The sequence below is a fragment of the Coregonus lavaretus genome (assembly GCF_964263955.1).
Source record: "Coregonus lavaretus genome assembly, chromosome: 3".
NCBI lineage: Eukaryota > Metazoa > Chordata > Actinopteri > Salmoniformes > Salmonidae > Coregonus > Coregonus lavaretus.
The window spans coordinates 69,847,174-69,871,520 of record NC_139990.1 but is presented as its reverse complement, the minus strand read 5'-3'; the positions used below and the strand labels follow the sequence as shown (position 1 = coordinate 69,871,520).

The 24,347-nt window shown below is 44.8% G+C and overlaps 1 protein-coding gene across 4 annotated transcripts; it reads right to left on the bottom strand.

Moving 5' to 3' along the window:
- Positions 1–6,035: 6,035 nt before the first annotated feature.
- LOC311113928 (peroxisomal targeting signal 1 receptor-like) lies at positions 6,036–24,026 on the bottom strand. 4 transcript variants are annotated; one of them, XM_084157131.1, is made up of 17 exons: positions 23,795–24,026; positions 22,846–22,962; positions 21,579–21,735; positions 19,061–19,099; positions 18,775–18,895; positions 18,313–18,465; positions 18,106–18,190; positions 17,200–17,290; positions 16,690–16,812; positions 15,204–15,287; positions 13,836–13,955; positions 13,068–13,211; positions 12,826–12,896; positions 9,703–9,915; positions 9,272–9,437; positions 8,253–8,410; positions 6,036–7,834 (listed from the first exon to the last, which is right to left on the bottom strand). In XM_084157131.1, exons 3-17 carry the CDS (start codon positions 21,690–21,692, stop codon positions 7,582–7,584), a joined length of 1,935 nt encoding a protein of 644 aa, XP_084013257.1. In that variant the 5' UTR covers positions 21,693–21,735; positions 22,846–22,962; positions 23,795–24,026; the 3' UTR covers positions 6,036–7,581. The 4 variants fall into 4 exon arrangements, with proteins under 4 accessions (XP_084013257.1, XP_084013259.1, XP_084013258.1 ...); XM_084157133.1 differs by lacking the exon at positions 16,690–16,812 and having other exon boundaries at positions 23,795–24,014; XM_084157132.1 differs by lacking the exon at positions 22,846–22,962 and having other exon boundaries at positions 23,795–23,880.
- Positions 24,027–24,347: the final 321 nt, after the last annotated feature.

The following is a 24,347-nucleotide window of genomic DNA, read 5'->3' as shown; positions in this document are numbered from 1 at the left end:
GCGCTCTTTTTCCAATTCACAGCGAACCCCAGACTTGTGAGATGCATCACTGTCTGTGTTGTGTGAGTGATCGCCAGCTCTGCTGACGGGGCGAGAACCAGTAGGTCGTCCAGGTAGGCTAGTAGCCGTATTCCCTGACGACGCAACGGTTCCAATGCCGCCTCCACACACTTGGAAAATGTGCGAGGTGCCAGGGCGTACCCAAATGGCATCCTCGTGTATTCGTACGCCACCCCTTGAAAAGCGAACCGCAGAAACTTCCTGTGACGCGGCTGAACCGGCACATGAAAGTACGCGTCCTTTAGGTCTATGCTCGTACAAAAGTCCCCTCTCTGGACACATTCCAGCAGACGTTTTGTCGTTAGCATTCGGAAGGGCCGTTTGGTTATGCTCTCGTTGAGAATGCGTAAATCCAAAATCGGCCTCACTCCCCCCGTCTTTTTGGGCACTAGGAAATAAGGCGAATATAGCCCTTTGTTCCTTTGCTCCCGGGGAACTACTGTCACTGCCTCCTTCGCCAAAAGTTCCGTAATCTCTGTCATCAGAGCGGCCACTTTGTCTGGCGTTTTCATCACCGTCTCCACCACTCCCCTGAACGGGGGTGGGGTCCGGTGGAATTGGAGAGCATAACCCTTCTGCAACGTCTGTTCTAGCCAGCGTGAGAGGGTGCAGCTTCTTCGCCACTGCCAGCAATGCAGAGAAAGTGGCTGGGCGCGAAGCTGTGGTGCATCCAGTAGGAAGGACCTGTATTCCTCTAAGGCCCTTACCGCCACTGTTCCCCAACATTAAAGTGGTGGAACAGCCCAAGGTGGGCCTCCCGTGAAAGGGAGAGGAAATGCGTTCTGAGAAAGAAAGAGGAGTAGGGACATCGGTTAAACCCGTAACCGTCGTATTCCTGCCCTCCTTGAACGCATCGCGGGTCTGAATTGCGCTGACCGAGGCCACAGCCTGCGGCAGGGCACCATCCCCAGCAAGCGATTGCGTCATCTTAGGTGACTGCAATTCGCTATCAGAGCCCTTCACTACAGTACTCCTAGAAGTCTGTAGTATGAGGTCTCTATGAGGTAAAACAAGGCGGCGCCTTGATACCTTCTTAACTTTCACCTTCTGTGTGTGTTCAACTCTGCACCCCTGGTGGGTTGAGTCACGCTCAGTGTGGTGAGTATTAGCGCGTTCAAAGGGAAGTGGGGGCGCCGATACACTGGGCACCTTCGTGACCGTGGTAATCGGGCCCTCCATGAACACAGCATGGGTCTGAATCGCACTAACCGAGACCTTAGTCTGCGATAGTGCGCCATCCCCAAATAGCGGCTGCGTCATCATGTCTCCTGACTGAGACTGCAGCCTGCTATGAGAGACACTCACTACAGTACTCCTTGGGGTCTGTAATGTGAGGTCTCTTTGAGATAAGCCAAGACGGTGTCTTGGTATCTTTCCTCCCTTCACCTCCTGTGTGCGTTCAGCTCTGCACCTCTGGTGGGCTGAACTACGCTCAGTGTGGTGAGTATTAGCGCGTTCAGAAAGAAGTGGGGGCGCCGATACACTGGGAACCTTCGTCACCGTGGTAATCGGGCCCTCCGTGAACGCAGCATGGGTCTGAATCGCACTAACCGAGACCTTAGTCTGCGATAGTGCGCCATCCCCAACTAGCGGCTGCGTCATCATGTCTCCTGACTGAGACTGCAGCCTGCTATGAGAGGCACTCACTACAGTACTCCTTGGAGTCTGTAATGTGAGGTCTCTTTGAGATAAGCCAAGACGGTGTCTTGGTATCTTTCCTCCCTTCACCTCCTGTGTGCGTTCAGCTCTGCACCTCTGGTGGGCTGAACTACGCTCAGTGTGGTGAGTATTAGCGCGTTCAGAAAGAAGTGGGGGCGCCGATACACTGGGAACCTTCGTCACCGTGGTAATCGGGCCCTCCGTGAACGCAGCATGGGTCTGAATCGCACTAACCGAGACCTTAGTCTGCGATAGTGCGCCATCCCCAACTAGCGGCTGCGTCATCATGTCTCCTGACTGAGACTGCAGCCTGCTATGAGAGGCACTCACTACAGTACTCCTTGGAGTCTGTAATGTGAGGTCTCTTTGAGATAAACCAAGACGGCGTCTAGGTATTATTCCTCCTTTCACCTCCTGTGTGCGTTCAGCTCTGCACCTCTGGTGGGCTGAACTACACTCAGTGTGGTGAGCCTGGGCGCGTTCAGAAAAAGGTGGGGGCGCCGATACACTGGGCACCTTCGTGACCGTGGTAATCGGGCCCTTCTTGAACGCAGCATGGGTCTGGGTCGTACTAACAGAGACCTTAGTCTGTGATAGTGCGCCATCCCCAATGTGGTTATTATCAGCGCGTTCTGAGAGAAAACGGGGGCGCCGATACGTTGGTTACGCCCGTAACCGTAGTAATCAGGCCCTCCGTGAACGCAGCACGGGTCTGAACTGCACTGACTGAGGCGTTAGCCTGAGACAGAGCGCCGTCCCGAATAGCGGTCGCGTCATCATGCCATTATCTGGCTGAGACTGCAGCCTGCTATGTGAGACACTCACTACAGCACTCCTAGGAGTCTGTAAAGTGAGGTCTTTATAAGGTACACTTAATACCTTTTATATACCTGCCTTATGTGTGCATTCAGCAACGCACCATGGTGGGCTGAGCTGCACTCATAGTGGTAAGAGAGAGAGCGAGAGTGAGGAAGGTCGAACGCTCTCGGATGTATTGTGGAAAAGGGGCTCTTTTTTGACAGTGTCAAGTAGAGCCAACTCTTTATTACACACATCAACAAAAAACATTCTCCTCCATACACTCAACGGTAGAGTGGGGGGGGACAGTGGGCTCGGTCACAGCAGGCGCTGTGCCGTCTTCCGTTCTCTCCCCCTCGCCTGTCATAAACGGCGTCTCTTCTGGCCGCCCTTCGGGTGATGCCAGGATGACGCTTTAATGACCTCTCTCGCCGGCACCTCTGGCGCTGCAGGGGGGGGCGAGGCCCGCTCCCTTGCTGCTGGAGGCCGCCCTCCCTTGCTGCTGGAGGCCGCCGTCTGACGCCAAGCTGTAGCGAGAGTAACGGCCGCCCTTCCTCATATCCACTTCCGGGTTGGAGGGAATGGGGGGCAGCTTAATCTCCCGCTGTTTAGCAGCCCACTCAATGAGACCTGAGAATTCAGGCACAGAGAGGCTGTGGCGTCATCATCCAGGGATGTAATGACCTCACAATTTCCCGAAGGAAAAGGGGTGTTAAACATCTGGGTCAGTGTAATGAATTGTTCCAATAGAATATTCATTTCTTCCCCAATAGCCCTGTCATCTCCTGAGTCAGCGCCTTCAGATGATGCCTCAGAAGCTGAGACTAACACTGATAGCACATCCTCAAGAGGAATATCCTCCCTAAAAATGCCCAACGCTGCTTCCACTCCTTCAAAAAGGGAGGGCGCAGCTGGCGCATAGTGGGGGATTAATGAAGCTGTCCCTGGCGTGCTGTGTCCCTCAACCCACGAAACATATGTCGGGGGGGTCGACAGCCGCCAAGGGGAACAGCGACATTGAGCTCTGAAAAGAGCTTTTGTTAAATACTTACCCTATGGATAAGCTTGGTGTGCTCATTGTAGGACGACGTCGATGATCTGGAAAATCGACGGCGTTTTCTTCGTCCTGAGTCTTCTCTTCGTCTCTTCTTGGCTTCTTCAGTCTAGTCCAGTCGCTGAAGAAAAAGGGAGGCTGATTGAGGGGAGGCACCCCCTCTTATAGGGACACCTGTACTCCTATTGGCTGTAGGTGTGTGCATAATTTTGTCTCAGGCTGCTGCTGCCTTAGGGCAGAGGGTAAACCATTAGGAGCAGAGCTCCCCTATGGGGCGGAGCTCCACGATATAGAACCAGAGTAGGCACATTTGCTGCTTTTCCCATAACTCCACATTGCTCTGGCACGCCAATGTCAAGGTCAGGGGTCGAATGATGGGGGTGCTTGGCAGGTCACTGCCCTAAGAAATCAGGGCATCACCATTATACCAGTTGCTGCGGGAATCCCCCTAACATTAACATTGGTACAAACCACTATTTTTAGGGGACGCCCAAGGGCCAATGTCAACACTGATAAAGGTTATATAGTGTACTATACTTTAGGCCAATGATACACTATAATTACCCGATGTGTGAAGTGAAAATGTGCCATGGCATAATATACCAAACATTAAGAACACCCCCTCCCCCTTTTCCCCTCAGAACAGCCTCAATTCGTCCCCGCATGGACTCTACAAGGTGTTGAAAGCGTTCCACAGGGATGCTGGCCCATGTTGACTCCAATGCTTCCCACAGTTGTGTGAAGTTGTTTGGATGTCCCTTGGGTGGTGGACCATTCTTCATACACACAGGAAACTGTTGAGCGTGAAAAACACAGCAGCATTGCAGTTCTTTACACAAACCAGTGCACCCGGTACCCCGTTTTATACCATACCCCGTTCAAAGGAACTTAAATATTTTATCCTGCCCATTCACCTTCTGAATGGCACACATACAAAATCAATGTCTCAATTGTATCAAGGCTTAAAAATCCTTCTTTAACCCATCTCCTCCACTTCATCTACACTGATTGAAGTGGATTTAACAATTTACATCAATAAGGGATCATAGCATTCACCTGGATAGAACTGCTTGGCCTCCGACCGCAAGGCACTACAGAGGGTAGTGCGTACGGCCCAGTACATCACTGGGGCAAAGCTTCCTGCCATCCAGGACCTCTATACCAGGCGGTGTCAGAGGAAGGCCCTCAAAATTGTCAAAGACTCCAGCCACCCTAGTCATAGACTGTTCTCTCTGCTACCGCACGGCAAGCGGTACCGGAGTGCCAAGTCTAGGTCCAAAAGACTTCTCAACAGCTTCTACCCCCAAGCCATAAGACTCCTGAACAGCTAATCATGGCTACCCGGACTATTTGCACTGCCCCCCCACCCCATCCTTTTTACGCTGCTGCTACTCTGTTAAGTATTTATGCATAGTCACTTTAACTCTACCCACATGTACATATTACCTCAACTACCTCAACTAGCCGGTGCCCCCGCACATTGACTCTGCAACGGTACCCCCCTGTATATATAGCCTCCCTACTGTCACTTTATTTTACTTCTGCTCTTTTTTTTCTCAACACTTTTTTTGTTGTTGTTTTATTTTTACTTTTTTGTTTAAAATAAATGCACTGTTGGTTAAGGGCTGTAAGTAAGCATTTCACTGTAATGTCTGCACCTGTTGTATTCGGCGCATGTGACCAATAAAATTTGATTTGAATTGATTTGATAGCCTTTGTCATGGAAAGACCAGGTGTTCCTAATGTTTTGTACACTCTCCTCCAAGAAATGCGTGAGGCATTTTGTGGGTTTTTGTTTTTAATTTGGTACATATTAATGGGGGTTGTTCATCGAAGGAGGGGAAGCCAAGAGTTCACAGCAGGGTCAAAAGTATATGTCACAGTTAAAAGGGCAACCATGAGAACTCCCATGACTACATACTCAAGGGTAAACACCAGGGCTGGGGTCTAATTCAGAAAGAGACTTGGAATTCAACTCATAATAATGAAAGAAAAAAAAAATCCTATTATCTTTCTATCCCGTAACTGAATAGAAAAAGAATTTGCCCCAACTCTATTAAAAACATATGACTTCACTTGACAAGGGGAACTGGAAGTCTGATTCAAGACCGGTACAGCTATGATGATTTACGTTGGCAGATAGAAATCGCAGGCATACATTTGAACTTGATCCTGTTTGATAATCGTCAATGTTGGCCAATGCAACATATTTGAACGCCGAATTCTTACCTCTTCGTCCTTTCAAGTACTTGTCCACTTGTTGAGTGCTACTTACTATTAATAGAAAGAGCTGGATATGTGCAATACAAAGAAGTCCCTCTAGCAGATCCTCTAGGCTGAATGAACTAACTGCATTGACCATTTGCTGTTTCGTGTTGTAAAAGCAGCCTTTGTCTTTTCGGTCTATTTGCGTCTGCTATCCTGCAACTGGTCAAGGAAAATACAAATATGGGAAATACTGCCCTTTCTTTCACACAAACATGAAAAGTAGGCTTTATTGCTGAATATCACATGAATAATCATTACAGTCTGGTTAACTATTTTGAAAACAGTACAATAATTATCATACAGACAATATGGCAAAAAGCATTATTTTACAATTAAGCTAATTATTTTTTACAACAAGAGCATTTGACTGAAGAAAAAATGGTTGAGGGAGGGAAGGAGTGCAAAGACCCCTCTTTCGGTATGACTGATGTCATCCTCTGTCCAAAGCGGAGTCATATTTATTCTTGCACACCGTAGCGACAGAAAATGAAAACAAGCGTTTCTTATCAGACAAATTCAGGTAGGTCCCTCCCTGTTTGCTTCCGTTGGGTTCCTACTAGTGAATTCGACTCTGGTGTGTACAACTCATGTCAGCAGTCTTTCCTTTCTCTCGAGTACTTCATTGATTGGACTGAGTACCCGAGTATAATTCATTCTGTGATCAAAATAAAATAACGAAAAACAGACAGACTATGGCTCTCAGGGACCGGAGTTCAGCACCCCTGCTCCAAAGCCAGATATCTATATTACTGTAATGGTCTCTTTTCATCTTCAGCAATTGATTCGTAATCAGTAAGCCAGGTTTGCTAAGTATTCGACTAATCCAAACTTTGAACTTCTTATTTTCATGGGGGAATAAAACAGGAAAAACAAAGATCCTCCAAACAAACATGGTCCTATCTTTTCTATACATTACAGTAACATTAATCTCAACTTGATCTTTTGCTGTACCACTTCAGTGTTTTATTCCCTCTGGAAAACATAAGGTACAAACTTTGCACTAGTATACATTTAATGTATACATCCTTAGTTCATAGGGCTGAGTGAAACTAAGGGTGTCACGTGCCTCCTCAGATTCAAAGGCATGATGATGCCTCTGATTATGAGGAACACAACAAGAACGTCCCTGCACCAGTTGCTGAGGACAGAGGGTAACTAACCAGACGTTTGGGAACTAGCCTGTGTGCCAGTCTGTTTCTGCTTTGTGTCAAACGTGATAATGACAACGAAGGAACCAACTGGCAACCAGGCTATGTTAGAGTGATCAGGGGAGGAAATAGTATGTATTCAATACACCTGGTGTATACTCCGCATTTCCCTTTGTTGCTGATAGTCACAACAAATGTCTCTCTCACCTCTCCTCCCTTTCAGACTACTCTCCCCTTGTCACACATCATCCTCCCTCTCTTCCTGAAAGGATTGGATAGGTATCAGGGTTGGAGTCAGTTCCATTTCAATTCAGGAAGTAAACTGACCCCAACCCTGATAGTTATAAGCAAGATGGCAGAAATGCTACGTATGGAGCTACTTCCGTGTTGTTTATACCTATCCAATCATTTCAGATCTATATGAAGTGCCTATAGGGTTAGGGGCTAGGGGGTTGTTTGTGGAGGGGACTTCTCTCTCTCCTCTTTTTCTCCCTCTCCCTCTACCTCTCCCAGACACCTTCCTCCCCTAAGTGAGCACTCGCACTCTATCACCTCTCCTCCTGCCCCTCTCCCTCCCTCGGCCCTCCCACGCCTTCATTCCCCCACCGCTTCCCCCTCCCTCTGACAGAAGTGGGAGAGCAGCGTGTCGAGGTCTCGCCGGTCGGCCGCCGCGTATAGCGAGCTCTCTCCCATCATGCTTAAGGCCATGCGCAGGGTGGACCAGATGTTGTCGGACATCATGGTGGCTGCGGCGCCCCCCGGGCCCCGGCTTGCACCGACCGTCTCGCCGTCCCCCGACGCTTGGCGCTGCAGGGACAGGGCTTCCAGGAAGTGCTCCACGGCCTCTCTGTGAACCAGGAAGAGAATAGGGGTCAACTTGGAAGTGTCATTGTGGTGCATCCAAAAGATTTGTATTAAGGCAAAAATTATTATATTGTGAATAAAGTCAATACATTATGTAAAGGTCCCCTGTAGCTCAGTTGGTAGGCATGGTACTTGCAACGCCAGGGTTGTGGGTTTGTTTCCCACGGGGGGGCCAGTATGAAAATGTATGCACTCACTAACTGTAAGTCACTCTGGATAAGAGCGTCTGCTAAAATGACTAGAATGTAAATGTAAAGTAAAAATTACCTTTGACGTACATAAGAAAGTGCAGTGTTTCAAGTGGTTTGGATCGAACATTATATATATAAAAAAAAACTGTTGTGTGAATTTTGTTCTTACAAAATGTTGCATCTCTGGCCACAAAAGGCTCTCCCTCTCACCTGTGGGCTCCTAGGTTGACACAGCTGATTCCCAGGTTGTACCGACTGCGGATGAAGCCTGGCTGCAGTTCCAGTGCCCTCCTGTAGGCGGCAACAGCCTCCTCTGAGCGGCTTCCATTGGCCAGGGTGGCGCCCAGTTTATTCCACAGCAGATAGTCCTGAGAGAGAGAGGGAGACAGACAAGAGAGATGAGCTCCTGAATTTTTTGCTAACAATTTGAATTAGAGTTGGATACATTTGGATTTTTTCCACAAGGACCTATACAGAAAACTACCCTCTGCATTCCCTTCACTCCAAATTGAAAAATTCAAACATACAACCTTGATTTTGGAAAAAATTACTTCCTGCCAAGGACTATCCAGCAAACTTTCTAGCAAACTAACAATCAGCAGAAGAAGCTCCGGAGAAACCTGAAAATACCACCCAACCTGCAACTGAGTAAGTAGATGTTCAGTCTGAAGCTACTTCTAAACCAATAAGTAAAATACATTACATTCATATGATGTGGGAGTGCGCTGAGGTTAAATGCTTCTGGGGCAAAGTAAAAATATTCATTTCGAAGTGCATGAATAAAAATATTCTACGCTTTGCATCTATTATGTTACTTAACGATTATAGCCCCTTGAATATCTCAATCAATCAGAGAAGATTACTGCTGGCAGGCAGCACTGCTGCGAAACAAATGTTGGCTTTAAGATGGTTTGGGGTTGGGGTTATCTTTGTATGCATTTCTTTGATTGTTTTTGTACCAATAACCCCCCCTCTGAAAACAAAATAAAAGGTTGCTCACAATTATTTTTACAATGACGTGGCCCCAATTGCTTTCAGGTGACCATTAGCATACAGATCAGAAATTACTTCAAGGAAGGATGCATGTATTCGAAAATGTTTGAATTTATCAATTTTATTTAAACAGTATAAAGTTAAGCAAATTATAATCAAGCGTGTTTATTCTCCACACACATGAACCACAGATTGGCAAGAGTTACTGCTCTGAAGTGGATAACCTGCTAGTGTACCTGTGGTGTGACAGAGAGGGCTGCGGTGAAACAGTCCACGGCCTTGTCATACTCCCCGCTCAGATTGAAGAGGACTCCCAGGCCACACTGTAGCTGGGGGTCGACGTGGGCGGGTTCAGAGTTCGCCGCACTGAGGAACAGGGACTGCACCTCTGTAAACAAAGATCTGAGAGTGGGGGAGGAAGGAGGGAGGCACAGAAATGGGGAAAAAAGAAGGAGGGAGATGGCTTAAAATATTACAATTGTTTAATCAACAGATATAATCCATGTTTTCGTAACATATAAAACATTCGAAAATACAGAAGAACTTCCTGTATTGCATATTTAGCATATTTCTGCCTTTCATTTGGTGTTATATTGATTAAGAGTTATAAGTATATGCTGAATATACATGCACACCACATTTGTACACAATGAAAAGGTCCACTCACTCTGGCAGCAGTGAGCCAAATCTCTCCCTCTCTCTGGCCTCTCCGTCCTTCTCTCGCTCCCGTTCACTCTGCTCCAAGACTGGCCGGTACGCGGGGTTGTGCCTCAGCCAATCGCGAAGGGTCTCACAGGCCTGCCTGTGCAGCGATTCGTTGGTGAAACTGACGGCCAGTGCCATCAGAGCGGTCAGGTTGTCCTTCTTCAACTCTATGCATCTAACAGCGAGAGAAAAGGAGAGAGCAAGAGAGAAAAAAAGAGAGAAAGGTGAGAGAACCCGAGAAAATGTCAGCCAACACTACGGCAACAAGTCGTCACAGGCATCATGTAACTTCAAGGACTTCCCATTTCCCACCCATGCTTATCATAGCAGCTTTCTATTCAAGCCACACATAAAACATGTATTCATAAATAAAATATAAGTACATACTTCATGACATACTCTTAATGTCACACAGGAGCTACGTCCCAAAAGGAACCCTTGTTCTCTATTTCAGGGGTGTCAAACATACAAGCCAATTCAATGAGGCCCATGGGTGGTTTTACTAAAACAACAAATATATACTTTAAAATGACCGACCCAAAAAATCGAAATGGTGAACTAAAATATAAACGCAACATGTAAAGTGTTGGTCCCATGTTTCATGAACTGAAATAAAAGATTTTCCATATGCACAAAAAGCTTATTTCTCTCAAATTTTGTGCACAAATATCTTTACATTCCTGTTAGTGAGCATTTCTCCTTTGCCAAGATAATCCATCCACCTGATAGGTATGGCATATCAAGAAGCTGATTAAACAGCATGATGATTACCAGTGGTGTACAGTACTTAAGTAAAAATACTTGAAAGTACTACTTAAGTAGTTTTTTGGGGTATCTGTACTTTACTACTTATATCTGACAACTTTTAAATTTACTTCACTGTATTCCTAAAGAAAATTATGTACTTTTTACTCCATATATTTTCCCTGACACCCAAAAGTACTCGTTACATATTGAATGCTTAGCAGGACAGGAAAATAGTCTAATTCACAAACTTATCAAGAGAACATCCCTGGTCATCTCTACTGCCTCTGATCTAGTGGACTCACTAAACACCTGCTTTGTTTGTAAATGATGTCTGAGTGTTGGAGTGTGCCCCTTGCTATCCGGACATTTTAAAAACAAGAAAATGGTGCCGTGTGGTTTGCTTAATATAAGGAATTTGAAATGATTTATACTTTAACTTTAGATACTTAAGTATATTTTAACAATTACATTTACTTTGATCCTTAAGTATATTTAAAACCAAATACATTTAGACTTTTACTCAAATATAATTTTACTGGGTAACTTTCACTTTAGTCATTTTCTATTAAGGTATCTTTACTTGTATGACAATTGGGTCCTTTTTCCACCACTGATCATTACACAGGTGCATGTTGTGCTGTGGACAATAAAAGGCCACTCTAAAATGTGCAGTTTTGTCACACAACACAATACCACAGATGTCTCAAGTTTTGAGAGAGTGTGCAATTAGCATGCTGACTGCAGGAATGTCTACCAGAGCTTTTGCCAGAGAATGTAATGTTCATTTCTATACCATAACGTCGTTTTAGAGAATTTGGCAGTATGTCTATACCACAACGTGTAACCACGCCAGCCCAGGACCTCCACATCCAGCTTCTTCACCTGCGGGATCTCTGAAACCAGACACCCAGACAGCTGATGAAACTGAGGAGTATTCCTGTCTGTAATAAAGCCCTTTTGTAGGGAAAAAGTCATTCTGATTTGCTGGGCCTGGCTCCCCAATGGGTTGGTCTGGCTCATATGCCCTCGCAGGCCCACCCATGGCTGCGCCCCTACCCAGTCATGTGAAATTCATAGATTAGGGCCTAATGAATTTATTTCAAATGACTGATTTCCTTATATGAACTGTAACTCCGTAAAACCGTTGAAATTGTTGCATGTTGCGTTTATATTTTTGTTCAGTTTATATAATGGACCTACATTTATACAGTTTCCTCACTCTGTCCAGCTTGCTAACAATCACTGAAACAAAAGCTAGACAATCAGTGAGCATAAAAAACTCCAAAAACAATTAACCTCTTAAAGATCTGACCCTTTCTTCAATTTTTGTCTAAAATTACATACCCAAATCTAACTGCCTGTAGCTCAGGACCTGAAGCAAGGATATGCATATTCTTGATACCATTTGAAAGGAAACACTTTGAAGTTTGTGGAAATGTGAAATTAATGTAGGAGAATATAACACATTAGATCTGGTAAAAGATAATACAAACAAAAAAACATGCGTTTTCTTTCCCCCCCCCCCCCCATCATCTTTGAAATGCAAGAGAAAGGCCGAATTCGTCAATTGATACATTTTCAAGTACGTGATATGGTAATACAAAATGTAAGTATACACACTCCCAGGAATGTCATACCTGATGGATCATTAGCTTATACACTAACTTTCACACATCTAGATGGCCGGGCGGGGTGGGTGTGGAGCAAGAGACCGCAGGGGTTCAAACTGTAGAACCCAGTCCCTACATTTGAATCAAGCAAAACTATGCTACGTTTTATCTCTGGGACCCTTAGGATGACAAATCAGAGCAAGATTACTGAATGGAAGTACATTATTTACCTTCAGAGGTGAATGTATCAAACCAGTTGCCATGACAAGTTTTTTGTTGTTGTGCACTCTCCTCAAACAATAACATGGTAATTTGTCACTGTAATAGCTACTGTAAATTGGACAGTGCAGTTAGATTAACAATAATTTAAGCTTTCTGCCCATATAAGACATGTCTATGTCCTGGAAAGTTTGCTTACAACAGTCATGCTAATCACATTGGCGCACATTAGCTCAACCGTCCCATATACGGGACACCAATCCCGTAGAGGTTAACAAAGGACCATTTTTTGACAGCAAGGACAGAACACATTTTCAGTCCGGCCCTCCGGACCTTGTTGAAGACAGAACGTGCCCCCCGGGTCAAAATGAGTTTGACACCCCTGCTCTATATAGTGCACTACTTTTGACCAGAGCCCTATGGGTGCCCTATATAGGGAATAGGGTGCCACTTGGGACATAACCAGGGACTTCTCTCCAGTCAGTGAGGCTGCTATTCTATCTCTTTACCTGCGGAGGGCACTGATGGCTGCAAACTCTTGTTCGTTCTCTGCCTGACAGGTTCCCAAATATTGCCATGCCTAAAAAAAAAGAAGTGGGGAAGAAAGTGTGTGAGTGCTTAGTTCTCTTTATCTCTTCACCCACCTAATGCTAGCAGGGTAGGAAAGAACCCACTTAGTCGCCAGCACTTGTTAGCCAGAAATAATTTCACCTTGAGATGTTATTATATCAGTTATTAATGAGTGTCTCACCAGTTGGTTGTCTGGTTCTCGCTGTACGGCACTCTCAAACAGACGCACGGCCCCAGGGATGTCCCCTGCCTCCATCCTCCTCACCCCCTCAGCCAGGGGGTCCTGGTGGGACAGGTACGGGTTGTCATCCTCAAACTGGTACCCCTGGAGGGAGGGGGTGTGAGAGAAATAGAGAGAAATAGAGAGAGAGAGAGAGAGAGAGAGAGAGAAGAGAGAGAGAAATCATGAACAGCAACTTAGCAGACAAGGCAGATTTTCTAGCCTGCACAGGTAGGAATGCTGATCTTATTCATTGTGATCTAAAAGGCAAAACTGATCCTTAATCAGCACTCCTAATGAGACTCTGTGAATACGGGCCCTTTTTTTATAAAAACGTATTTTACCAGGTAAGTTGACTGAGAACACATTCTCATTTACAGCAACAACCTGGGGAATAGTTACAGGGGAGAGGAAGGGGGATGAATGAGCCAATTGGAAGCTGGGAATGATTAGGTGGACATGATGATATGAGGGCCAAATTGGGAATTCAGCCAGGACACCGGGGTTAACACCCCTACTCTTAGGATAAGTGCCATGGGACCTTAAGTGAGCACAGAGAGTCAGAACACCCGTTAAACATCCCATCCGAAAGACGGCACCCTACACAGTGCAATGTCCCCAATCACCGCCCTGGGGCATTGGGATATTTTTTTAGACCAGAGGAAAGAGTGCCTCCTACTGGCCCTCCAACACCACTTACACAGGTGGATAGGAAGCTAGGTCAGGTACCTTGTCGTAGGAGCTGCTGAGCATCTGGTCAAAGTCGGAGAGCCAGGGGTGACTCTCTGCGTCTCTCTTCGCCATCTCCTCCCATTCCTGCTGCAGCTTCTCCCAGAAGTCCACGTCGCTCTGACACAGAGGAACAATCACAATGTCAAAGTCAGGGGTCAAATTATGGGGGTGCTGGGCAGGTAACTGCCCTAAGAAATCAGGGCATCACCATCATAAAGTTGCTGTGGGAATCCCCCTTAACATTAACTTTGGTCCAAACCACTATTTTTAGGGGACGTCCAAGGGCCAATGTGAACTTGGATAAAGGTTCTATATACAGTGTACTTTAAGCTAATGATACATGGTAATTACCTGATGTGTGAAGTGAAAATGTGCAATGGCATATTAGTGCAATATAGTATATGTAAAGAGCTTAATATATACTGAACAAAAATATAAACGCAACATGTAAAGTACTGGTCCCATGTTTCATGAGCTGAAATAAAAGATCCCAGGAATTTTCCATATGCACAAAAAGCTTATTTCTCTCAAATTTTGCGCACATATTTCTTTACTTCCATGTTAGTGAGCATTTCTCCCTCCTTTGCCAAGATACGCCATCCATCTGACAGGTGTGGCATTTCAAGAAGCTGATTAAACAGCATGATCATTACACAGGTGCACCTTGTGCTGGGGACAATAAAAGGCCACTCTAAAATGTGCAGTTTTGTCATACAACACAATGCCATAGATGTCTCAAGTTGAGGGAGCGTGCAATTGGCTTGCTGACTGCAGGAATGTCCACCAGAGCTGTTGCCAGATAATTGAATGTTCATTTCTCTACCATAAGCCGCCTCAAACATCGTTTTCGTCAATTTGGCAGTACATCCAACCAGCCTCACAACCGCAGACCACGTGTAACCACGCCAGCCCAGGACCTCTACATCCAGCTTCTTCACCTGCGGGATCGTCTGAGGGGTGCTGAGGAGTATTTCTGTCTGTAAGAAAGCCCTTTTGTGGGGAAAAACTCATTCTGATTGGCTGGGCCTGGCTCCCCAGTGGGTGGTCCTGGCTCAACAATGGGTGGGCCTATGCCATCCAAGGCCCATCCATGGCTGCGCCCTTGCCCAGTGATGTGAAATCCATAGATTAGGGCATAGTGAATTTATTTCAATTGACTGATTTCATTATATGAACTGTAATTCAGTAAAATCTTTGAAATTGTTGCATGTTGGGTTTATATGCTTGTTCAGTATAGTATGTTTGGGCATAGGCTGGAATTATTCTTGAGATACAATTTGGAAGATGATAAAAATAATTATTCTGTTATCTTTCCTATTTTAATGTTCTGTATTAACTCGTATCGCCCTGGTGTCTCTCGCTTACCTCCACAGCAGCTTTAGCTTGCTGGAAATCTGGACCTGCTGTGGCAAACTCATCTACCCAGGATTCCGCTGACTCCACTGAGACCTGAACAGGAAGGAAGGAAGGAAGAGGTAGCAATGGCAGACGTGGACACCAAGTTGTACGTACCTCTATAACAACACTTAAAGTGGGACGTTGAGGTTGTGACAGTAAAGGAGCAGCAGAAAAAGATGAGGAAGAGGGATGAGAGGAAGACAAGATAAAGGAATGGGAAGAAGCAAAACACATCAGAGAACCACACCCATTCTCCTACTCCCTTTCTCCCCTACAATCTACAAACCTCTAGTGCAGGTCATCTTTACCACTTTTCTAAAGTCATTGCTGTAATCTTAATGCAAGTAGAATCAGCGAAAACTATTTGCTTACGCGCGTTGTATCTTCCTTGGGTTTATACAAAGTGCAAAGAAACTACGGGAAAACCTACAGGGGGAAAAGAATGCTGCCACTAAAAACGGCCATCCAACTACTGCAAAAAAGGCTGATGAAAAACATAATCAGCTCAACGCAACTTTCTTGGCAGAAAGCCGGTTGCGGAGCCACTGGGCAGTGTTGCCATTGCGTCAGGGGTCCTACCTGTCTGACGACAGTAGCCCATTGATGTGCCTGTTTAGCCTTAGCTTTGGCAATCTTCTGATCCCACTCTTGGGTTGTCAAGGGTAGAGTCCCTCCCCCAGACTCCTCCAGGAACTATGGCAACCAGGGAGCAGAGAATGGGGGAGGCGGGATTGTTTTGTGGCAGGTGTGAGGCGTTGGGGGTGGGTTTTTTGTTTTGGGAGGGGTGAGGACGGAGGTGTTTTAATTTGGTACAAATTAATGGGGTTGTTAATCAAAGGAGGGGAAAGCCAAGAGTTCACAGCAGGGTCAAAGGGGGTTATTATTTAAAAGTAGATGTCACAGTTAAAAGGGCAACCATGAGAACTCCTATGACTACATACTCAAGGGTAAACACCAGGGCTGGGGTCTAATTCAGGAAGTGACTTGGAATTCAACTCATGATAATGAATTTTAAAAAATAAAAATATATTTCAATCCCCTACCTGAATTGAAAAATGATTTGCCCCAACCCTGTTAAAAACATGACTTCACTTGACAAGGGGAACTAGAAGTCTGATTCAAGACAGGAACAGCTATGATGATTTTAATTGGTAGAAGTTGGTAGATAGAAATCGCATGTATAGAAAGGACAAGGCTCTCTTTTCCACAATAAATTATTTCTACATATACCATTTCCAAATTATACATTGCACAGCCTAGTGCAAGGCTCACATACAGAAAAGTTAATGGCCATCACTTGGTTATGTAGTTAGTAACAGTTGCAGGAATCTGCACCGAATCCTGGGATATGGGTTCATGAGGCACAAAATGAGGAAGCTTGAGCCAAGATGGCTCCCTGTAGGTTGACAGTTGCACCCTTCCCCTTGTGTCCTCATTGGGAGTTGGCTCCTACCTGGTTGAGGTTGGAGGCCCAGTTCTGAGCCTCCTTGGCCTGAGCTCTATCTGTGTGCTGTTTGCCTGCTCTGTCCTCCACTGTGACACTGCCCTCGCCAATCTGCCTAATGAACCGCAGGAACTACAGTGCAACACAACAACAACAACATAACAATGACACAATATCCATTATGGCTTATGGACCTAAATTGGTCATCAGATCCATTTGTGCTTTAGCCAAATCCAAAATAATGACAGAGGAATTGGATACCACACAAACAGTTCTAAAGTCACTATGATACTACGGTCCATCACAGCAAAATGCTTTCCCAAGAAACATTTTGATGTCTAATTGACTACAAAGAAGAGTCTCACAACTCAAAAGAAACGGCTACAACTACAATGATCCTGTTATTACAAAGCTACATTACTTCTATGGACAAAGAATGGGGAAAGGGTATGGTGATAAATATGTAGAAAAAAAAGTATGAAACACACGCGACATGGAAACACACACACAAACACACACCTCAGTGTTCTGTAACTTAGGGTCATCGACCTTTGCGACCATCTCATTGGCTGTTTGCTTCAGTTCGTCTCCTGGTAGGTACTCTTTCGTCCTATTGGATTGACAAACATTAACATCAAAGGGTTAATTTAGACAGCTTACTGAGTCTCAAACAGTGATCATTTTAAAGAACAAGTGGGTTAAAGAGACCATGTAATTTTTACATAATCACACTGTGTCCTTGTAAATATATTGTAATTGAAATGTATTGTCTCTTTTCACAATACATATCCACTAAGGATGGAATCAAAAAGCACTTTTGAATACCTAATTAAATGACTGCTACTTATGGGGTCAACGCATTAAATACACAAACTAAAAGCCTGTGTGCAGGATTTACTGGCTTTCATTTTCTTTCTTGACTTCGAGTTACGCAATGACTTCTATTCACTACCACAAAGCTATGTTATGGCCAAGGCGGCTCAACATCACAATGGCACCATCTTCTCTGGAACATATCTCCCGAGTGGCGCAGTGGTCTAAGGCACTGCATCGCAGTGCTAGCTGTGCCACTAGAGATCCTGGTTCGAATCCAGGCTCTGCTGTAGTCGGCCGCAACCGGGAGACCAATGGGGCGGCGCACAATTGGCCCAGCGTCGTCCAGGGTAGGGGAGGGAATGGCCGGCAGGGAGGTAGCTCAGTTGGTAGAGCATGGCGTTTGCAACGCCAGGGTTGTGGGTTCGATTCCCACGGGGGGCCAGTATGAAAATAAAAAAAGAATAATGTATGCACTAACTGTAAGTCGCTCTGGATAAGAGCGTCTGCTAAATGACGTAAATGTAAACATTCTCAAGGTTTCTCAGAATTTCACTGTATCTATCTACATGTCCCTTGCTCTCCTCTTTTTCTCTGTCTCTCCATTATTACCATTCTTGCTCCCTCTCTCCCAGGTCTCCGAGCCATAGCTTCTCCTCTGACTGCTCCAGATACTCCTCTGCCCAACGCCCGGGATCTGAGAAAGGGAAAGAGAGTAAGATACAGATTATTTCTCTACTTGTTAGAAGTAGTGGCCACTAAGTACATTCAAACAAACGGTTGGCAATTATGCCTACCATTGACATTCCAAAAATGTACCTGTGCCATCAGTGATGAACTCTCTGGTCCAATCAGCGTCGGCTGGGTCTCCAAGTCCCGCCTGCCCTGATGAGGCGGCGGCGGCGGCATCCGCTCCCGACAGAAACTCAGACGTCCAATCACCAGACAGGGCCAACGCAGCTACACCCGGAGCTACGGACAAGACAGGAGGGAAAGGTTGTTGTTTTCTTAATAATAATAAAAATAATATGCCATTTAGCAGACGCTTTTCACATATTGGCAAAAAAAGTGTGTTTTTCAGTGCGAGTACTTGGATGGCAGATAGAGGAAAACATAATAAAAGGTGTCTTGAAGTGTCAACATATGTTCCAAGGCCTGTGGGGTAACAATATGGAAGTGCTGCCATGCAGCTGGGCAGACACACTGCAAATCTATAACGGTGTTGCTTTTGCTGCGTTGGAGAGTATAATAAGGTAACCTATTACTGCTGTGTGTGTGTACCTCTCTGTGGAGCCTGTCTGTAGCTCTGCTGATCGATCTGCTGCATTTCCTCCAGTAACTGACCCATGTCAAAGCTGTGAGGGGGCCGTGGAGGCGCCTGCTGCATGAACTCATTCACCAACTGGGACACACACATGCAGAACAGGACATCAAACGCTAGCCTATTCAATTATGATTAACAAACGTCACGTGAATGAAACGTGTTTTCACGTTCCTTTTTTAGAATATGCAGACAAAGCACAACAGTTCGAATCAATAGGACTGGGAAGGTAATATGTGCACAGACCTCTTCTTCTGTTGCTATTTCAATGGGTGTAGGGGGAATCTAGGAGAAAGAGGGATGAAAGTGATACTGTGAGATATATTTGGGAAAGCTATAGTACAACTAAGTTGTAGTATCTCGTCTAAGTTGTATGCTCCAAACGAACTATGATGTATGAACTTGTTCAAGTATGGGTAGATGGGCCCAATGTTTTTCTGTGCGACCAGGAGTTTTATTTTGGGAGCACAATGCGACTAGGAAAAAAATCTCCCAGATAATAGATCTTGTAATAAGGCTTCGCTGTACTGTTGTTTCCGAGTGCCTTTGAGAAAAAAGCGAGCGCAGATTCGATCATGTCATGGTTGCTCCATTACTACAGCTAAAACGGCTTGTTTATAGCCCAACCAAGTCAAAACATCTGACCCATATTACAGGTGTAACATTTTTATCTTCCTATAGCGGATCACATTTTACATTCATATACAGTGAGGGGGAAAAAAGAATTTGATCCCCTGCTGATTTTGTACGTTTGCCCACTGACAAAGACATGATCAGTCTATAATTTTAATGGTAGGTTTATTTGAACAGTGAGAGACAGAATAACAACAACAAAATCCAGAAAAACATATGTCAAAAATGTTATAAATTGATTTGCATTTTAATGAGGGAAATAAGTATTTGACACCCTCTCAATCAGAAAGATTTTTGGCTCCCAGGTGTCTTTTATACAGGTAACGAGCTGAGATTAGGAGCACACTCTTAAAGGGAGTGCTCCTAATCTCAGCTTGTTACCTGTATAAAAGACACCTATCCACAGAAGCAATCAGATTCCAAACTCTCCACCATGGCCAAGACAAAAGAGCTCTCCAAGGATGTCAGGTACAAGATTGTAGACCTACACAAGGCTGGAATGGGCTACAAGACCATCGCCAAGCAGCTTGGTGAGAAGGTGACAACAGTTGGTGCGATTATTCGTAGAATACACGGGAGGATCTTGTCAATGATCTTAAGGCAGCTGGGACCATAGTCACCAAGAAAACAATTGGTAACACACTACGCCGTGAAAGACTGAAATCCTGCAGCGCCCGCAAGGTCCCCCTGCTCAAGAAAGCACGTATACAGGGCCGTCTGAAGTTTGCCAATGAACATCTGAATGATTCAGAGGAGAACTGGGTGAAAGTGTTGTGGTCAGATGAGACCAAAATCGAGCTCTTTGGCATCAACTCAACTCGCCGTGTTTGGAGGAGGAGGAATGCTGCCTATGACCCCAAGAACACCATCAAACATGGAGGTGGAAACATTATGCTTTGGGGGTGTTTTTCTGCTAAGGGGACAGGACAACTTCACCGCATCAAAGGGACGATGGACGGGGCCATGTACCGTCAACTCTTGGGTGAGAACCTCCTTCCCTCAGCCAGGGCATTGAAAATGGGTCGTGGATGGGTATTCCAGCATGACAATGACCCAAAACACACGGCCAAGGCAACAAAGGAGTGGCTCAAGAAGAAGCACATTAAGGTCCTGGAGTGGCCTAGCCAGTCTCCAGACTTTAATCCCATAGAAAATATGTGGAGGGAGCTGAAGGTTCGAGTTGCCAAACGTCAGCCTCGAAACCTTAATGACTTGGAGAAGATCTGCAAAGAGGAGTGGGACAAAATCCCTCCTGAGATGTGTGCAAACCTGGTGGCCAACTACAAGAAACGTCTGACCTCTGTGATTGCCAACAAGGGTTTTGCCACCAAGTACTAAGTCATGTTTTGCAGAGGGGTCAAATACTTATTTCCCTCATTAAAATGCAAATCGATTTATAACATTTTTGACATGCATTTTTCTGGATTTTTTTGTTGTTATTCTGTCTCTCACTGTTCAAATAAACCTACCATTAAAATTATAGACTGATCATGTCTTTGTCAGTGGGCAAACGTACAAAATCAGCAGGGGATCAAATACTTTTTCTCTCTCACTGTACCATCTTGTGGGCCGTTCTAAAAGTACTTGCGTGTCGTTAACCATTTGTTTACACTTTGTTCATTCATGTTAACTCATTGGCTAGCTAACAACCTGGTAACTTTACCAGTATATCCAAACATTTGGGGGCACAGAAAGAAAGGAAAAGGCATAGCTTTTTCAGGAGATCAATGATCATAGCAATCACAAACCTGACATTTTTAAAGAGAAAGTGTACCATTTTCAATGTAATGCATCTCAATAGGAAAATAGTGCTTTTACACAATGAAGAAACCTAATAGTCCACAAATTACTTTGTAATTTCGTTTGAATTTTTATAATAAACAAATGTCTTTACAGTGTTACATATTACTTTATAGGGCACAACAAGTTCTGATGCTCATGTCGTGCTCCTAACTTTTTAAAGTTGGCAGCACCAATTTAGAGCCCTGGATGGGCACCACCGTTGACCAGGAAAAATAACTCTCAATGCAACATGGTCAATAACAAACTAACAAAATACAAAACATAGAACATGGATTACGGTACATATTCCATACATTCCTTATTGTAATTTCTACAGGTGACTACTCACAGTGGGCGTTGACCTGTGCCTCCAAGCTCCTCCCTCCTGGGTCATGTGACCCGTCAGCTTCATGAGGGGATTGGCTCCCCCGCACTCCCCCTCTACCAGCTCCCGCATCGCCATGGCAACACCGGGCAGCGGCGTATCCAATCAGACCACCTTAGAGCTGAAGAGAGGAAGAAGTGAATAAAAACATTGACTTATCGATTAGATGATGGATGGAAGTATTTGTACATTCCAAACATTTCACATCTAATTAACTCTGTTTGATAATATCACATTCAGGGTCCTGCCTGGGTGCCAGACTCTTTCTGCATTCGTTGAGGTGCCTAACAAGACAACACATGTGAGCTATTAAGCAGAGATAGACCGGCACCAACACTATTCATGGTCCCATGCAAGATAGCTCAGGATAAAATATTTGAATACAAAGAGGGTGTACCGGTATCAAGAAAAACATAAGAAAAAAATGTGGATGTCCACTCACTGTTTGGCAGTCATTTACCTTCCTACTACAGCTAGGCTATCCTTTTTCTCCAGCTCCTGTGCTGTGTTTGGATGTGCGTCATCACTCTCTTTTCAACCTTTTACATCAATCAAAGCAACATGAGAGCTGTTTGAGAGATATGGAGGTCTATTTGAGGATGAGAGGGCTAGCCAGGCCAAATTGAAATCTCATCCCGGGTGCCCAATGACTTATAGTCCTCTCCTAATCTATCTGTTGGCTTTTAAACACACACACACACACACACACTATTCCAAAGGGTTGATGCCCTCCAAGGATACTAACAATGTAGCGAGCAGCCAAAGAATGGCTCCACAACAGGACTGATTGAGAATAGCCTAGAGCTTCACTTTCACTCTTCTGACTGGCTTTTCAGTCTTTAACTCACTCTAACTACTCACCTGGCCCTTTAAGTGAAAGAAAACATTCAAGGGTGACAACCAGCAGACAATGCAACTCCCTCTACTGCAAAGCTGTAGTAATATTCCCTGATCCACAGTCCTCTCCCCCACAACAGTGTGTCAATGCAATGAAATGTCGGAGAGAGAGACGAACCTGCTGTTCACATAGCTGACCTACTATCTAGGCCAACAGATGCACACAGATAGTGGCCTACTCAACTTCACTAAACCTCTCAGACAAATACAATAATGACAATTTCTATAATGCACAGTCAGCCCCGGAGCTGAAAAATTAAGCCCTTGCCCATTTCCACCGTCTTACTACAATACAAAAAGTAACGGCAACACACACAACTGCAGGTAATCTTACCGAAAATAAGGGGAGACAACACTGTACCCTGTCCACAGGTGGTCCAGTAGCTACTGTAGGGTTTAGATTTAAGGATTTCTTTCTGCTGACCCAAACAGATGCTGTACGATTAGGGCTCTGGTAAGAGGATTATAAACAGATATTATTAAACACTGTCTCACACAACTCCATGTGATGTGCAATGCTGCGGATAGAAGAGACAGTCATAATGAATATGCACGGCCCCAAAATAAGTGACTGTGTCTGGGTTTAATTCAATCAGTAGGCATTCCTTGTGATGTGTCATACTTGGCACTATACGACAACATGTTGTAGCTATATTGGCTCTGCAGAAAAATATAGGTTGGCTTCTCAAGTTGAGAATGAAAGCATGAAAATGTTATGATGAAGGTATGATGCTTTCTCAAGTTGAAGGTTAGCTTCGCCATGCTTTTACCTGAAAACCACCAGTTGAGAATTCAAAGAGCACCATAAAACTAACCATTGCCATCAGATAGGCAGTAGGTACTATAGTTACTATATACTATACTAACTAGCTACTATACTGCACACATCCTACTACACCATGTCAATAGTTCATGCACAGAAGCCAAAGGGGAGGCATGTCCTAGCCAATTTCCATTTATATGGTCACATTACATCAATAAATGTCCTCCCAGCTAGCACTGTAACGTTAAACATGGACTTTACACAATATATGTACTGTATGCTAGCTAGCTAATGTATCTCGTGTGTAGTGGGTGTAACTAGCTAATTAACTGGCTAGCTATGCTTAGTTAGAGAGCGTTGAGCTTGCAAAATACATTAAGTGAACGCTTGAAAGCTAACTACGTAACTAGCTAGCTAGCTACCTGTTTGCTTCAATGTATGTTGATGACCAAATGCTAGCAAGTTAACTACAAAAATGTGACAGACCATTATTCGATTGATAGCATAATGTTCTACTCACCACCACTTACTGCTGACTAGACCTTCCTACTCTCCTCTTCTCCTAATTGTCTGCTTACAAAATAACAAATAACTGGCACATTACGAATCCAGCGAAGCTACTGAGTTTGAAAGTAAACCTTTACCCGTTTTTATTAGCGCGTGTCTCTTTATTTACCTCCTGCTCTTTCCCCCACGACCCACAAAAAATCTACACAGATGCACAGCTAATCCTGCAAGGCGTATTCTCAAACAGCATCGACGTAGACGTTGAAAGACAGACAATACGGAATGTGCGCAGAACGAGTTTGTGCGTGTGTAAACGCGACTGTCCAGGCTGCAAATCGATGTTGCCATTTATGTCTACGAATATTGTAACGTTCTAATAACGTTCGATTAAAGTTGCAATCTCTGGCTATATTTGGTGAAACAATGTAACGAAAGGGGCGTAACGTTGACCTTGATTGACAGTGGGTGAAGTACGCAAAGGGACAGCAAGGTTTGCGTATCTTATTGCGCAAGGTATGAATGAACGCAAAGTCCAACAAATTTGTCCTGCTTTGTGCCAACATATT

What these genes read in the sequence shown, in the direction of transcription:
- LOC311113928 (XM_084157131.1), bottom strand. Translation starts at nt 21,692, where the DNA reads ATGGCGATGCGGGAGCTGGTAGAGGGGGAGTGCGGGGGAGCCAATCCC. An exon ending in AAGCTAAAGCTGCTGTGGAG is followed by an intron (nt 13,956 to 15,203) that starts GTAAGCGAGAGA and finishes CCTCTGTGTCAG; the next exon opens with AGCGACGTGGACTTCTGGGA. An exon ending in GTCAACCTAGGAGCCCACAG is followed by an intron (nt 7,835 to 8,252) that starts GTGAGAGGGAGA and finishes CCTGGTTCACAG; the next exon opens with AGAGGCCGTGGAGCACTTCC.